At 40.0% G+C, this 16,970-nt stretch overlaps 1 protein-coding gene across 1 annotated transcript; it reads right to left on the bottom strand.

Moving 5' to 3' along the window:
• Positions 1-406: 406 nt before the first annotated feature.
• On the bottom strand, positions 407-9,256 carry psap (prosaposin). The gene is made up of 14 exons (XM_056395414.1): positions 9,097-9,256; positions 5,711-5,844; positions 5,482-5,556; positions 5,259-5,384; positions 4,265-4,477; positions 4,033-4,176; positions 3,876-3,932; positions 2,683-2,838; positions 2,490-2,582; positions 2,176-2,359; positions 1,874-2,037; positions 1,706-1,786; positions 1,414-1,521; positions 407-1,182 (listed from the first exon to the last, which is right to left on the bottom strand). The coding sequence occupies exons 1-14, from the start codon at positions 9,128-9,130 to the stop codon at positions 1,147-1,149; spliced, it is 1,605 nt and encodes a 534-aa protein (XP_056251389.1). The 5' UTR covers positions 9,131-9,256; the 3' UTR covers positions 407-1,146.
• Between the last annotated feature and the right edge of the window lie 7,714 nt (positions 9,257-16,970).

Genomic DNA, 16,970 nt, shown 5'->3' with positions numbered 1-16,970 from the left:
ATAAAGTGTGATCATTTCCCATAACAACTTATAGATTTCAGTCATCATTTTAAAAGTTCACTTGAGCTGCAAGTTCCAAATAGTGTATTTTTAACTTAGAATAACCAAGTACTTTTAACCTGTGAAATGGAGGAAAGCAAATGTCTCCTTGGAGAAATTGATCTAGAGACCTGTTGCAGGCTGTCATAAGGAAAATGATCAGCTGTAACAGTTTATGAACCAAAAACCAGTATTCTTTTCAAAATGTAAGTGTATTGACTAGAGTTCTTGTTTAAATGATCTGGATATGACTGCACATATGACTCCTGGTTTGAAGAAATGGCCTACCTGTTATAGTCAGTCATTTTCCTGGGAAGAATACTAAGCTTAATTCAGTTTACAGCAAATGGAAAAAAAAAAATAAACAGTGGATTGGGATCACTTTAATTGTTAAAAATTTACAGATCAACTGACAGTTGGCTCACACGTTGAAGCAGACAATTGAATGCTTTTTAAATGTTAGAAACAGTGATGTACAAACAGTAGGAAGAGTGCAAACAATGGGAGGTGAGTGGGAGGTACACTCGCAGACCAATTACCTCCATATCAGCTCCTTGAAACAAAACAAGCTTTCTGTCTACAAAATAGAAATTTGTTTAAAGGATCAGACATACTGATAAAAGCAATGCCAGTCATTCTTAACACACTGAGCTGTGTCTCTTTTCAGGACAGCAGCTATCTGACACTGTGTCAGCATTATACCACATGTGAATCTTGAATTTGTGTTGTTACACACACACATATGCACACACACCACACCCTGCTAGCAATATTGGGAAACAACCCAAATGATGCAAATCTGTAAAGCCCAACAGTGAAGCTTTGTGACTTCTGCTCAGTGAAGCAGCAACAGGCTGAGTTGCAGGCCACTATACACGTAATCACTCCTTCCCTGCCCCCCCTCCCACCCAAGAAAAAAACAAAACAAAAAAAAAGTCCAGTCCCTTTCCACCATGACTTCAATGAAAATATCAAAGTTAATTTAAACATAAATTGCAGTCATTTAAGTCTACTAAAAAAAAGGAAAACAGGACAACAATTAAAAGTGGGAAGCAGCACTATGTAGTTCTTTTAATTCCCTACAGGTCAGTTTGTGCTGGTCTTCCTCTATACCCACACATGGCGTTTGCAGTGAGCCACAGCCTAAAAGACAAACAAGTGGTTAGACAGGCTGTCAAAGCATGTTAAAAAACAGTTTACATCATCAGTTACAGTTAAAGGGGAATCATCTATTAGGCAGCATCAGACATTGCAGTTTATCAATGATGACTTTTCACTGAAGATTCGTAGCTTTAAAAGATAGAGCCTGTTCTGTGAATATGAACTAAGAGTTCCACTCTGGAGACACATTCAAAATGGCACTTAATTACTCACATTGCATCGAGTTGCTGTCTCCATGTTCTTGCACCAGAATGCAGGTCCCCAGCTGCACTGCTCTGTTCCCAGCAGCCTGCGCACAGCTTCAGGACAGGCTCCCACTTTCTGTTACACACACACACAAACAAACAAACAAAGCTCAAATACTAAACTGAACTGCAGGTGCAAGCTAAATATCCCACTTAATACCCATTCCCAACTATTCATGGAAAAAAAACCCATCAACTGTAAAGACAAGAATGAACTTTTCAGTTATTTTTGTTATGAATTAATAAAGTTTATTCTTTACCATGCACACAAAGTCTGGGTCCAGCATCTGGAGCAGCAGCTGGACAAGCATTGGCTCATACTGTTGAATCATCTGGTCACACTGTTGACAGACACACAGGGGTTAATGTAAGGCTGTCACATGAAGATGGGTAAAAGTTACACAAACTAAGAAGATGAAATGACTCACCTCAGTCTGGAGAGAGTCAGGAAGGAAGCTGCATGCTTTCCTCACAGCCTCCTCAATCTGTGCCTCGGTAGCGTTCTTCTCCAGAATCCTGTCGATGTAAGTAACTGCCATCTTGCACACGTCGCAGTAGCCACCGGCCTTGAAGCGAGCCTGATCGAGTGCAGCTGAAAAGAATTAGAACAGAAATCAGTGTCATGACTGATATGTGGAAATGCATGATAAGACATCATACCTTCAACATCTCTGCTCTAAGCAAAACTAACATTTGTATTCAGTGTGTGCCTTAAAGAGTGAGGACTTACGGACATATGCACGGCTGGCATCATTGCAGAGTGCCAGTACTGTGCAGACAGTCTTGGGGTCAGCCTGCTGCACCAGCAGCTCAATGATGGCTTGGCCATAGGTCTCTATCAGGTCCTTACACTGGGCAGTCAGACTGGAAGGCAGAAATGTGCACACCTTCTCCACAGCTTGAATCACCTCCTCCTGAGACAGAGACGGATGAGTTTGACACCAGTGCTGAGTGTAACTAACTACACCAAGAGTACATTGGCAGCAGTTTTCTAGAGCTTATTTTTATGGCAAGAGTGGATACATCTAGTAGCACACATCCCACCTCTGTTGTCTGATCCTCCAACATACTCTCCAGCTGCTTCATCACAAACTCACAGATGGCACATGTTGGGGAATCACGGACACGCACCATGGGCTGGAACACAATGAGGAAATGTCTCACGTGCGTGTGCAGAACAGATTTTTTATCTTGTATCAATATCAAATGCAAAGTAGTCACTGCCACCACGACTTACCTTAGCAGACTCCATCTTGGTGGCAGGGAAAAGCTTGAGAGCAGGTACGGCCTTGGCAGCGGGCACAGTCTTGGCAGCCTGCAGCATCATCATGGGAATGGACTTCTTCATAGCAGCAGCACAGAAGCCAGCGTGGACACAGATATCCTTGGGTTGCTGAGGATAGAAACATGTACTTTAGGATACAAAGCTTAATGTTGACAATAAACCTGCCACACTGCATGCTGTTAGCATAAACCATGTGTTTCTAATCAGCATACCATTCCACAGCATGACCACCCATGCAAGTTTCTGTTAAACCCCCCCCCCCCTCAAAGAAAACCCATCTACTGCAGTTTTCTTTTACCAGTGCCAAACACAGAACACCACCACACACACACATACTGGCAGTTTCTTTTTACATCTGCAGCTCTGAACTTTGTGTTTAAGAACAAAAACCATCCATGTAGAGATCAATAAAGATTGTGCTTTTTGGAGGGGGTTAGCCACATCAATGTTATTGGAGACCAGTGCATTTTTCAGTTGCCTTGTTCATGCACTAAGTCACAAGATCCAAGCACACATCACAACATCCAGGCATACTTTAAATATGCCAGCACTGTATGTTCATTTGATGTGAAGAAACAGCAAAGGATCTTAATGTGGCCCTTTGCTGCAGAGTCCCAACAGCCACTTAAGTGTAAAGTCATTAACCAAACAAGCTTAGTGTTGGAGTTACGTGAAGTAGTCTCACTCATAATTAGATCATAATTTAACATGTGTCTCTACAGTGTCAGGTGAGTAGCTCTAGTGGAGTAGACGGCACAAAAAGCAGGAGCTACGGGTTAAAAGGCTACAGGCTGAACACAGAGAGACCTACCTGTTCCTGGGGAGCAGCACACAAAACCCAGAGCGGGGGGAAAACAGAGCAAGACAACATGAATGGAGGGGAGAAAGTAAAGAAGAAACACAGACGAACAAGACAACAGAAATTAAGAAAATAAAAAGAAAGTAAGCGATTCAAGGATATGAATAAATTCAGTCAGCATGCCAGTGGGTGCCGGTATGGGCTTAGCACCACCAGAACTTACAAATTATCACAGTCATCATTGAATATTAGAATATAATGGCGATTCATGTTATAATATGGCTTATGTATGCAAAACACAGAAACTTAAGAGAAGCACATGAAGGGGAAAAGTTAGAATATTCACCATGGACATGAGTTGCTCAACAACGAGGGTACCATACTGGCCCACATACTGCTTGCACTGCAATGAGGGGAAAAAAAAATGCATTTCATATTCAACTATTTCAGAAAAGAACAATATGTATTTAGAATAAAAACTCCTCCACTTGTGGGAGTCTCACCATTGAAGCCAAGCCTGGCCCTAGCAGGTCACACTGGTTCTCAATATTCTCAATGAGAGAATCAATAAATGAGGCGTTGGCTTTGGCTTCGGCTTGAGCATCAGTGAGGAACTTGATGCAGTCCTGGCACACCTCATCACCTTCCTACAGGGAAAGTAAGATTCAGGGAAAAATGAAGACAATACTCAACAACCTGAGGAGAAGATAATGCTGTGCATGTTAAACAGAGCACCTGCTTTGGAGTCTCCTCTTTGGGGGCCTCCTGCTTGGGACTCTGAGGATAGAGGAGCTCGGGCACGTTGAGGAGGAAAGGAGCCACTTGCTGGGAAAGGTCGACCTGAGGGATTTCATTGGACATGAGCTGCTCCTTGGCCTCCGCCTGAGCCAGGGCGACCTGCTGAGACGTACACAGCCCCATGGCACCACACACCACGCTGGGATCCTCCTTAAAAAAACAAAACAAAACAAAACAAAACAAAACAAAAAAAAAAAAAAAAACTTTAAGTTACTTCAAAAACCAGCACATTTCACATCATAGTGAAGTGCTTCATTTAAAAGCTTTAAAACGGTGTATGTTAGCTGTAAGCAGCAGGAGATATATAACAAATAACTATCTAATCCTATCTGTATAGCTGCACAATCAAATGAGTTTAAACAGACACTCAACCTGCAGCTGATAACTAGAAAAAGTCATGTTTTGTTGGTATATGACCTGTAAAGAACCGTCTCTTTTGTTCTCACAGTTGCTGTAGCAGGTGAGAGTTGAAACAAAGAAACCTACACCAAACGCTCTCCCAGTCACGAGGTTTAGTGTTACACAATGACTACTCTGTTCCCATTTAGACTGGGACTCACTTCCTCATCAATGGCTCTTATTTAGCTTCCTGCACTTTGCTCACAGACGCTTCTGTTTTCTCTTTTCCGACACACAGGGGCAGATGGACCATTTTAAGAGTCTTAGATGAAGCTGAATAATAAACTGACAGACAAACCAAACTCAAATAAGCTTTAATAAGATCTTTGTTTACATCTGAAAACTCCAATATGGTTCTAAATGCAGATCTTGATTGCCTGGTAATGGTTAAATTGAAAAGGCTAATTTGTGGTGGCCCTAGACTAATGTTATTTCAGCTAACTGTTATGTCTCTGGACCTTTCACCACTGAATCTGTAGTTAAACTGTTCATGCGGGCCTTAGCCCATCTTTTCCTTTTTAACAGTGCTCACCAGTTCTCCAGTAATGATTCCCATGAGGATGGGGTAGTATTCATCCACCATCTCCTTGCACTCTGCTGTCAAACTTTGATCAGGGATGAGCTGGCAGGCCTTCTCCAGGTACCCAAGAACCTCACCCTGCAGTCACGGAAATAACCAGATATAAGTCTTTCAAATGGATTAGTCACATGCAACTAATTTGCTTATCTCACAGGGATTGTTTTAAAAATCTTACCTCAGTGGCATTGTCTTTCAGAACCTGCTCCACCACCATCAACACCTCTTTACATAAATCACATGGCACTGTTTTCTGAAACCAGATATATGGATGTGTCAAATAAAAATGCATTTGTCTCAAGTGTACAGAATAAATAAAAGAAAAAGTATATGAATGGAACTTGTCACTTTCATATATATATATATATATATATATATATATACTTAAAGAAAAAAAGCTGTCTCACCATCTGGGGCTTGTTCCACACATTCTGCTGACAGTGAGTCACAGCTCCACACAGAGACGCCGTCTTTACATTCTTACACCAGTAGGGGGGGCCACGAGCACACTGCTCAGTGCCCAGCAGTGGGGTTGCTACAGCTGCGAAGTAGACAACAGTCAAATTTTTACTATAGAAATCAGAAAGCAGACGCATGGCAAAGCCATATTCCTCAATATGTTATCCCTGCTTAATGAGGAAAAAAGGCACAAGTAGAAATGGTCTCCCATTTCCTGACTGAAAATGTCAGTTTCCTCCTTTAAGAGGTACTGCAACTATCAGGTTTTGGTTGAACTCACTCTCAATCGGTCTACAATAGACTAGACACACATTTTAACAAGTCATCCAGCTTGTACATGATCATAGACGTGAAGCAAGCAACATCCTCTTACTGAATTGAAGTCTAGTTTAGCTAAAAGTAGAAATTATCTTTTACCTTATCTTTTGTCAATATGTCTGAGTATGTATCTTTTTTTTTTTTTTTAAATCAGCAAAGTTCAAACTTCCTGAAAACATTACAGACAATGCTCCTGCTTGGCTGATTGGTTTTTAAAAAAAAAAAAAAAAAAAAAAAAAAAAAAATAGCTGTAGAGAAAGACTGCAACAAGCAGTGTTGTGTGTTATATTTAAACTGAACTTAATACCTTGGAAGCTACCAAGTCTGATAAAGATGAAATACTTGAATTTGGCAGGGAAGATCCCAAATATAGTGAAACTGACTCAGCATAGCTAAAGTCTTTTTCAGAACTGCAGCCATTTCCAGTTCAGAAATGATTTATTTTGGCCTTTCAGTAAAGAAGCACACTTGCTCAGTCACCTGTTAGTTAAAAGACAGATTCAATCATCTGCCCTATCAGTTTGGTCCAGCCTCCCTTAACCAATCAAATGCAATTAAGTCCTGTTAGGTGAGCCGACAAAAATCAGTGTGCTTGCTCGATGAAGCTAGAACTCCCTCAAACACTGAGCACTGCGGGTAAACAGCCTGCTTAACTGTTTTATAACTGCCATTAAGGAAAAACTCACTAAATCCTTTTAGTTCAAATTGCTAAGTCGCATTAACATACGCTTTTAAATCTGACATAATTTCCCACCACAAGCTAGACTGAGACCACCAGTCAGAAAGCAACAGACCAAGAAGATGTGCCATAAGGGGAATTTATTATTTACATTTACATGTCCATGACAGTTGCAGAAGTTACTTATTAGTGGTTATGCATATAATAAAAATATATTTTAGGCCAATGCAAAACACATTTACTGAAGTGAAAAAGTGACAAGGGGAAGTACCTAATACTTCACAGTACTGTTCCTGGTTTCCTCTACTACTTTCTAAACCCTGCTAAAAAAAAAAAAAAAAAAAAAAAAAAAAAAAAAAAAAGAAAGGAGGAAAATAGTATCATCTCCATGTCAGAGAAACAATATTTGGAAATATGACTAAAATGCTTTTTAGATGTCTAAACACAAGTGTTCTTAGAATATAATCTGATCAGTATGCCAGTGCTGTGAGTGAGCAGCCTGTGGTGATAATGGCCAAGAATTGGCACAGCAGGTGAGGCTGCACTGACAAACCTTCAATCACCCTCCACTGTAAAAAAACCCCTCTCACTCAGCATTCAAAACAGTGGAGCTACAGTGGAGTTACAGGCAGCGTACTCCCGCCCTCCACTTGAGTCACATGAGCAGTCAAAGAAAATAACAAGCTGTTCTCTGGCAGACAGTCTGTACCAATGAGGAAGACATCTTTGAATTCAACCTCAAAACTGCAGTAAACCATTTACAGTTAAGAGCAGGAGAAAATGCGTGCTCTATATTTCTGTTGTCTTTATGTCATCACCTACAGCAGATAAACAGGTCGCAGGTCAAGAGTCTAAGTTTTATGAGGTCAGCAAAAAAAAAAAAAAGAAAAAAAAAAAAGCCTGTGGCACATTTTTGACTCACGTTCTGTGACCATGACTCTGAAACAAACTCATCATAATGTGAGTGAGTCAACATCACATGACACAGACACAGCAAAGTGCAAAAGGTTTTTACACAGGATTCAGACTGTATTGTTCAACAACAGCAAGTGATCTGTGAAACGGTTTCAGTGAACCAGGCTACACATCAATTTGACCCAACAACCAAAGATTAGATTAGAAAGTATGCGTACCACTTGTTGAACAATATGATTGAGCCCTAAAGTTTATGACATGGACCACCAAGGAATGTCTGCAGCGAACACATGCAAAAATGTGGAAGTGCAAAGACAGCATTATATAAAATCAATTTTTGAACCACAAGTCAAATTTAAGATAAGCACTGAACACACAAAGCACTATGACTTGAAGGAACCAATATTGCCAGTGGGCTGCAAGAAACAGTTTCTACTCTGATAAGAAGTAAGCAAATGGCAGTCATTTCAAATCCATATTCCAAATGCCTCAAAACCAAGCCAAATAACCAAGGTGTTTATGCACAACATTGCAGCAATAATTCAAATGTTTATTTCACTGACCCAGATTTGCCAGCACATAAAGATAAGCTTCCAAGGTTATTACTGACTAAAGGGGCACATGAAGACAAGTACAGGTGTCATAGCATAACAGAAAACAACCAAGAGGAACAAGAAAATCCGAAAACAAAACTTCTTAAGTAACTGACATTATACTAAAAAAAGCTGAAATGAAAGTTGCTGGTTAAGAGGATTTATCTAAACTTCCTCGTAGAACCAGGGTTCAACAAAGGACCACATACAGTCCATTATCTGTCCCCAGCAAGTAGGGCGGATCAGCGCCGACTGAGTTTCTGTTTTATTGAGAAACATTAACCTATACCGACATAAAACACCACGAATATAAAGTGTCAGTTAGCTAGCTGATCGGGTAACTAGCTTCGTTGTAATGTCCCAACATGTCTACAAAAACAAACACTGAGCTAAGGCTAATGCTGTATTGGTGTTTAGCTATCCAATCAACTGACCCAAGGCTAGCTACGTTAGCCTGCCGTTAGCCGAGCAGCTACTAACTGACGCCAGTGGGCCAACAACAACGTTTCAACCTCAAAGGCAAACAGTCGAGATTCACTTAACACGACTTCTTTACATATTTTACGTGTGTAGCGGATTAATCTGAAAAGAACAAACAGACACTTGATGTTTATAAAAAAATCATATGTAGCACAAGATAAAGTTAACATTAGCTAATTTGCCACTGTTTACCCAAGCTAACGCTACTTGAGACGTTTCCGCCTTTTGATGCTGAAACGCACTTCGTTACACAACCTCAGACCTTTCATTGTGAACCGACAACTGTCTGAACAAAATCACCGACCATGTACAAAACACTATTCATTTCTTATTAGCGTGCTGACGTTACCTGATGATACGAAAAGCAGAGTTAAAAGCAGCATGACTGCGCTGTTTTCCTGCTCCGGCTCGTCTGTTTCTCTGGTGGGTGAAGTACACAGTAGAGTGGCGAGCACTGCAATGCAGACTGTGGGGCTTGTTGATGCCTTTATGATGTCTCGCTGTCAGCTGACTACTGAGCAAGACTCAATAAGACATGTGACTCTGCCTCTGCCGTGCTGTCTGATGTGATCATTTAGTATCGAACATCAAGAGTCTTTCACCCAGAATTTCTTTGTTTGTTTCAAATAATGTGTGAGATGTGTTTCTGAAGGTGTTAACAAGTTAGGTTGAATAAGTTTTTTGTAAAATACAGGCTAAATGTTGACCTTTCGTTTAAACAACTCATTTTTTGAGAGTGTACCTTTGGTGGCATGACCTTAATCTTTTTTAAATACAAAAACAGATATTTAACTCACTTATTATCACTTGTACACTTATACACATATTTATTGAACTGTCAGTCAAGAAAATATATGTTATTGATCTTATTTCTTTATTAGCAAAATTCCAGACCCAACCACTGTTTTCATGTTATACTTGAATTGTAACTGGACAAAATACTGCACAAACTCTAAAGCTGTGAAAACTTGAGCCTTATGTAATAATTAAAAAAAGATTTCTTATTTATTTAATTTAGCTTTGTTTATTTTTTCTTTCTTTCTGTATGTATGTATTTTTCATGCATAATGGTCTTTGCACTACTCCAAACATACATTGCCTCGCTAGAATTGTTGGAATGGTAAACCTGTTGTACATACATCAAGATATAGCTGTAGTTACAGCATATATGCAGTGGCAGTTGCCCCTTTTAGTTACCAGGTATGTAGGCTGCAATCTGAAGCGTGACCAAAGTAATTCAAGTATGTGGTAATGTATGTTATGGCCATACTGTACCCTGCAATAATAGAAAAGGTATAGTTAAAATGATGACTACAGTACAAATTCTCTCTAAATTCCTCCCAAAAATCCAGATTATTGCTCAGTGAGTTATACTGTAGGCTACCCTTTAATAAAAGAATATGTACCCATGAGTAACTACAGTGTAAGTTCTTTGTAATACCCTGAAATGTTACCCCGTTATTCCATAATTTCACATCTTGTTCCTCAGTGGGCTGGTACACTGTTACAAAAATACAATACAAAAGATTACACTGTAACTCCACAGTATTTATGCTGTACATTGCAGGCTGTAATCTAATGCAATACCTAATGTCTACCAATTTGTTAAAAACTGTAAAAAATGTCCAAGTCCACAGTGTGGTGTTTACTGTATGTTTGGATAAAGCATGGCCAAGCACAGGAGGACTTACACAACATGCCATCCCAGCCAACTAATAAAATTTAACAAGCCTCAGAACGTCCTTGAAAAACACAGTAAAATCATGATCTTAAAATCATGCGGGGCTGTTTTATTTAAATCAGGTGAGGACAACACACTCAAATTTGGAAGCTCATTGTGTCAGACAGATCCGTCTCAGTCAGTGATCAAGGCTGGATAGCTTTTAACACAATATTAGGCACGTGGAGTTTCTATTTGAACTTGAGAACTCAAAATAGATATAGACTCAAAGTCAAGTTTTTTTCAAATTGCAGAACTTGAAATTCAGACAACATGAATTTAGAGAGAGGGTTATCAAAATCACATATAAACAGTATTTAAACTTCAACACTAAGTATTCAGTAGTAATTCAAATTCAAAATGTGGTATTCAGTTGCTAATATAATCATTGTTATACCAGTTACATTTTTCAGAGCTAAGTAAACCATCTCTAAGACTGGAATGAAAATGAGAAGTGAAACTGCCATCACATCACTGAATATCATGTGAAGCACAATGTTTGAACAGGAAGTTGAGAAAAACCTGCAACTAAAAGGTAGTTTATTATGACATAACATCCAAATTCAGGCCAACAACTGTGGAAAAGGTTTAAAGACAGAAACCTCACGGTTGATATGAGTTGTGAAAACCTGTAAAACAACCGTTAGGGTTCAGTTACAGCACAGTCAGCACAGCATGATCTCCATAAACAGAAAGTAAAGGACGCTGAGTGCATGAACACATTTAATGAAGTCATTGACCATATTTTAAAGTCTGGCTGATACTAAATTTTTGAAGACAATACCAAAAGTAGGCCAATGTGGTAATTTATGTTATGGTCATTCTCTAGCCTGGAATAATAGAATAAGTAGCTAGTAGTTTGTTGTAATATCCACTTCCCCTTATTGTTACCCCCTTAATCAATAACTTCATCTTGTTCAGTACAAAACATTACAAAAGATTACACCGTAACTCTGCAGTAATTGCATTGTACATCTTAGTGTGTAATCTAAAGCATTATCAAAAAGTTTTGGAATAACTTTGGACATGTGGTATAGTTTGCTGGAAAAAAATCAGGGATTTCACACATGCTGATTCTACTAACATCTAGTGTGACATGATTTCCTGTGCTGCCCATGTTGTTCTGGCACAAAGGCCCTTTCTCTCACCACCTGCAAGAGCTGACTTCGTGTAGTCTATCTTAGTGTAATTACTGCTCCAGGTTAGTTGTCACTGCTTCTACTTGCAATATAAAAACAAAAAAAGCTGCAGAGGATCATGACAACAGACTTGATAGGCCTTTTTCACAGAAGACATTTTGATGTGCGAATAATAAAATGAATCATGGTTCACTGTTACGTTCTCCTTATATACGGGAGCACTTCAATGCAACACAGCCTTTGTTAATGACATTAGTAACATCTGGGCTTTTCCTACTATGACAAGTCAAATGGTCTGCTGTGAAAAGATCTTTGGCTTAATAGAAATGAAAAAGGTAATGACTCTCCCACTTTACAATGAACTGGAAGAGGTCTGCAGATATAAAAGTCATGAAAGTGTTTTTATGCTAAAATAATTCATCAAGTCAGGTATGATCTGCTCCCATGGAGGCTCATATTTATCTCAAGTCAAAAGTTTACATATGGGCCAAAATTGATAATCCCCACATCCTTCCCTCAATGTATTTTCACATACCTGGAGCAGACACACAGATACACTACACATACTATACTTCATTATTTAACCTCACACTCAGAAACCAACCAGTACTCCCATACTAGACTGTCAGGCTCCAGGTTTGATTGTGATAATTTAATCAATCACAACTTTATTTATCTGTTATTTATGCGCTAAGGATCCCAATACAAACTAAAACAATAAAGATATTAAAACTAGATTTTTGCCCTGGGCTTCTCTGAAAGTCAATAAAGGCTAGTTAGTTATGCTATGTAATTTAAACTTTGCTTTTTATTTTCTCTTTTATATCAATGATGAGAAATTAAAAAGAGGAGCACTCAGGAAAAGGATGATAAACTATTTGTCTTTATCAAAATAAAGTTTTATCACTGCTCAAAGACTGAGCAGCCTTTAATGCTGCAGCTGCAGTTTGTTTCTGTCGCTAGATGCCGCTGGAGCCTGCTACCTGATGGCGTCACCATTGTGAAACCCCAACACCTCTATGAATGAAGCATCCATCGCCGGGTGCGGTGGCGCGCGCCTGTAATCCAAGTCACTGGGAGGCTGAGGCTGGCGGAGCGTTTGAGCTCAGGAGCTCTGAGCTGCAGTGGACTGTGCTGATCGGGTGTCCGCGCTAAGTTCGGTATCGATATGGTGCTCCTGGGGGAGCCCGGGACCACCAGGTCGTCTAAGGAGGGGTGCACCGGTCCAGGTCGGAGACGGAGCAGGTCAAAGCCCCCGTGCCGCTCCGTAGTGGGATCGCGCCCGTGAATAGACGCTGTAGTTCAGCCTGAGTGATACAGCGGGACCCAGTCTTTTTATACACGTAGACAACACAAACAGTCAAACATCATGTCTCTATGTGCTACAACAGCTCCATCATTGTTTCTTTATCTTATTATTTCCATGGAAAACCTTCAGAAACCAGTGGTGTTTGTTGGTGCCACAGCGCCTCCATCTGGAGGAGAGAAGCAACGACCATCAATCACACCAGTCAATGCAACACACAGTAAACTCAGCTTTTTCTTTACATGACTGAATGAACCTGATGGAGAGAAAAGAAATCTCAGAGCACTGTCTACACATTTGCCTGTTTTATTTTTCAAATAAAATAACTGTATCCACATTAAGTAAATCTGTATCATTAACACTGTTGTTATTCTACCTTGTTGTAAGGTTGTTTTTGTTGTTGTTGAGTGAGTCATATCAGCATAAAATATGAACAGTAGGGAGGAAACAACAGGCTACAGTCCAGGGCCGTACAGAGACCTTTAGAGGGGCATCATTTGACATCTGGGGCCCCTCTATCTAGGGGACTGGGAGCATGTGGGGGTCAAGCCTCTCTGAGCCACAAGCTCAAGCCTTGTGATGAGGCCCTCACCTGCTCACAGCTCCCAGTGGCTTTGGGATTTTCTAGCTTGTGCTGAAGCTCCAGAAAATGTCAAAATAAAAGCCTTGAAATTTTAAAATGTTATTGAGTTATTCATTATATATGTTTTAACCTCTGAAAATGTAAAAATACTTTCATTAATTTGTTAGGAGTGGATTCTTTTTTCAAACTGTTTTAAATTGCCTAATCACAGTCACCAAAAACATTGAATAAAGAAACACATGTATCTCTGTTTAATTTCTCACATCTGATTTCATGTCAAATTATTATATGTTGTGAGAACTATTAAAAGCATTAAAGACAGTTCTTTTGAAATCCTCCATGCTGTTGAGGGGAAACAATGCCATTTTATTGTGAAGATCAAACTGACTGGCAATATCTTTCAATAGAATTAATTATCTAAAGCTCTTCAATGATTACGGCTTCAAGTAATCAGTGTCATGAATGTTCATGCAGGCCTGGATTTCTTAAACTCACCTTATCACTTAGATGTATTTTATTCAGTCAGTCAGTCAGTCAGTCAGTCAGTCAGTCCACTGGCTCCCACAGAGGACTGGAAGCCCTAAAGGTCCAGTGCAGGCTACAGTCGGCTCCTTTCAGTTTGATGATACAGCGGCCTACATCATGCAAATAATGAGATCTCTTAAATAAAGTGTCCTTTTGTTTATCAAGCAAATGTGAATCTAAATACAATGAAAGTAGAAATGAAAAAGACTAAGAATGTTTTTATGAAGCTAAAGAACAAATGTTGTCTGAACATGACAGGAGAAAACACCTCAGTTGGCTACAAAACCCGTTTTAATCATCTTCCTCTCACACACTGGTTTTAGATTTGTTGAGTAGAAGATTCATCTGAGAAATCCACCTTCTGCCACTTTTCCAGCGTCCATCCTTTTAGCAGGCTGTGGACCATGGCAAATGCCACACGTTTTTTTTAATTGCCTTTTGTTTAGTGCTGGTTTCTGGGCACTGATTCGACCATGGAGGCCATTTCGAGACAGAATTCTACAAACTGTCCTGGTTGACACGGGGACTTGAGGTGACCAGGCCTGGTGGAGCTCTGCTGCAGTGGAAAAGGGGCTGGCCTTGGATTTTCGACCCAACAAATGGTCCTCCCGAGCAGTTGTCTTGCGGGGTCTGCCGAACCTGGGCTTGTCAAAAACATCTCCAGTCTCTTCAAATCTTTTTCTTATTCTTTGTACTTGACGCTGAGACACATTGAAGGTGTCAGCCACCTCAGCAGTGGATCTGGTCTTCAGCCTCTTGATAATCAACGCTTTGGTCTCAGGGTGAATCTTAGGCATGTTGTCAGAGGTCAAGTTGCAGTTGATGTGAAGGTCTGGTGTGCTGGGGTTCTTTTTATACACACCCACTAATTGATTGATCAATTATTGATCACAGGTGAGGCTGTAATCTAGGATTGGGTACATCATATGACAAGGCGACAAGACTTTTGTCTTTGCAAAAACTGACTCAGTGGGCTTTACCAAGCTGCAAACGTTAGAATGCTTTTCAGCAGTTTCATTTGGCACCAAAACATTATTTCAAAAGCTGTTGGGATTGAAATTAGCCATTTCTTGTAAAAAAAATTGATTACAAATATATTTGAGGGGCACTTAAGGTCAACTTGTACCCAGGCGACAAGACTTTTGTCAGGGACTGTATTCTCATAGTTTTGTATTGCAACATATTGTGGTCTGATTGATACAACTCCACTGAACATGTAGGATCAAATTGTGAATGATAGCAATACAATGACTGATTATTGTTTGTCAGGTGAGGAACCAACTTGTTTGGAGATTTGTTTTTCTCACCAATGCTTTGTAATTTCAACTGTGCTTTTTATTTTCTCTTTTATATCAATTATGAGAAATTAAAAAGAGGAGCACTCAGGAAAAGAATGATAAACTATTTGTCTTTATCAAAATAAGGTTTTATCACTGCTCAAAGACTGAGCAGCCTTTAATGCTGCAGCTGCAGTTTGTTTCTGTCGCTAGATGCCGCTGGAGCCTGCTACCTGATGACGTCACCATTGTGAAACCCCAACACCTCTATGAATGAAGCATCCATCGCCGGGTGCGGTGGCGCGCGCCTGTAATCCAAGTCACTGGGAGGCTGAGGCTGGCGGAGCGTTTGAGCTCAGGAGCTCTGAGCTGCAGTGGACTGTGCCGATCGGGTGTCCGCGCTAAGTTCGGTATCGATATGGTGCTCCTGGGGGAGCCCGGGACCACCAGGTCGTCTAAGGAGGGGTGCACCGGTCCAGGTCGGAGACGGAGCAGGTCAAAGCCCCCGTGCCGCTCAGTAGTGGGATCGCGCCCGTGAATAGACGCTGTAGTTCAGCCTGAGTGATACAGCGGGACCCAGTCTTTTTATACACGTAGACAACACAAACAGTCAAACATCATGTCTCTATGTGCTACAACAGCTCCATCATTGTTTCTTTATCTTATTATTTCCATGGAAAACCTTCAGAAACCAGTGGTGTTTGTTGGTGCTACAGCGCCTCCACCTGGAGGAGAGAAGCAACGACCATCAATCACACCAGTCAATGCAACACACAGTAAACTCAGCTTTTTCTTTACATGACTGAATGAACCTGATGGAGAGAAAAGAAATCTCAGAGCACTGTCTACACATTTGTCTATGTGTCAAGTGTCTCAGGTTTGTGGAAGATAACTCATTGGCAAATAGCAATTTCCAAACACTCAACATTAGATTTAAAATAATAATATTAATAATATAACAATACATATAGCCCTAATATATTCCTATTTCTATTAACATCGTATCAAAATTAATATAGTAGTTGTTAATATCTTACTGTGCACATTAACACTGCTCTGCATGTCTAGATGCTGCATGGTGACTAGGGATAGTTTTCATTATGTTATTGCATCAATGTTTTGCTGCTTCCTGTCGCTGTGGCTCTGAACAATGCTGATTTGCTGCTGTTGACTCTTCAGTGTCTAGTGTCACTGTCCTTGTGTTTTTATTAATGACTCAGTTACTTAATGGGACTTTTTCATTTCATTGAAGATATTTCGACATGTCACTGTAGGAAAATCACAGGTATGAATAATGGAAATGATGGCTGAATTCCATTTAGCTGCTTCAGTTTCAGGGTCCTGGTTTTGCACATGCTGGCTCACCGTCACACTTCCACAATCTTGCCACTGTTTACTAGCTGCTCTGGAATTTTCAGTTCAGTGTCAGTCTATGCTTTTCTTAGTTTAGTTTGTACAGTAGTCATGGAATTGTAGATCTCTAAATTTAATTTTTTGGATCAAGATCTTGTTGGTTTAAAGGTTGAATTTTTATTGTATTCTCTAATTATTGTTTATTTATTATTAATATCAACAGTGAGTTAATGGACACATGAATTTCCCCAAGGGATAAATATATAGTATATATCTAATTTCATTCTTGATCCCTGAAACAGCACCTGATAAAACAATAC

The sequence above is a fragment of the Seriola aureovittata genome, chromosome 14 (assembly GCF_021018895.1).
Source record: "Seriola aureovittata isolate HTS-2021-v1 ecotype China chromosome 14, ASM2101889v1, whole genome shotgun sequence".
Classification (NCBI taxonomy): Eukaryota; Metazoa; Chordata; class Actinopteri; order Carangiformes; family Carangidae; genus Seriola; species Seriola aureovittata.
Note: the sequence above shows the minus strand (reverse complement) of the source record. Positions and strands in the feature narration are given on the sequence as shown.

Excerpts from the sequence above, each read along its gene's own strand:
- psap (XM_056395414.1), bottom strand. The coding sequence starts at position 9,130 with ATGCTGCTTTTAACTCTGCTTTTCGTATCATCAG. Across the intron at positions 3,933-4,032 it reads GGCCAGGCTTGGCTTCAATG|TGCAAGCAGTATGTGGGCCA; the intron begins GTGAGACTCCCA and ends CCCTCATTGCAG. Across the intron at positions 1,183-1,413 it reads AGACAGCAACTCGATGCAAT|GCTGTGGCTCACTGCAAACG; the intron begins GTGAGTAATTAA and ends TTTGTCTTTTAG.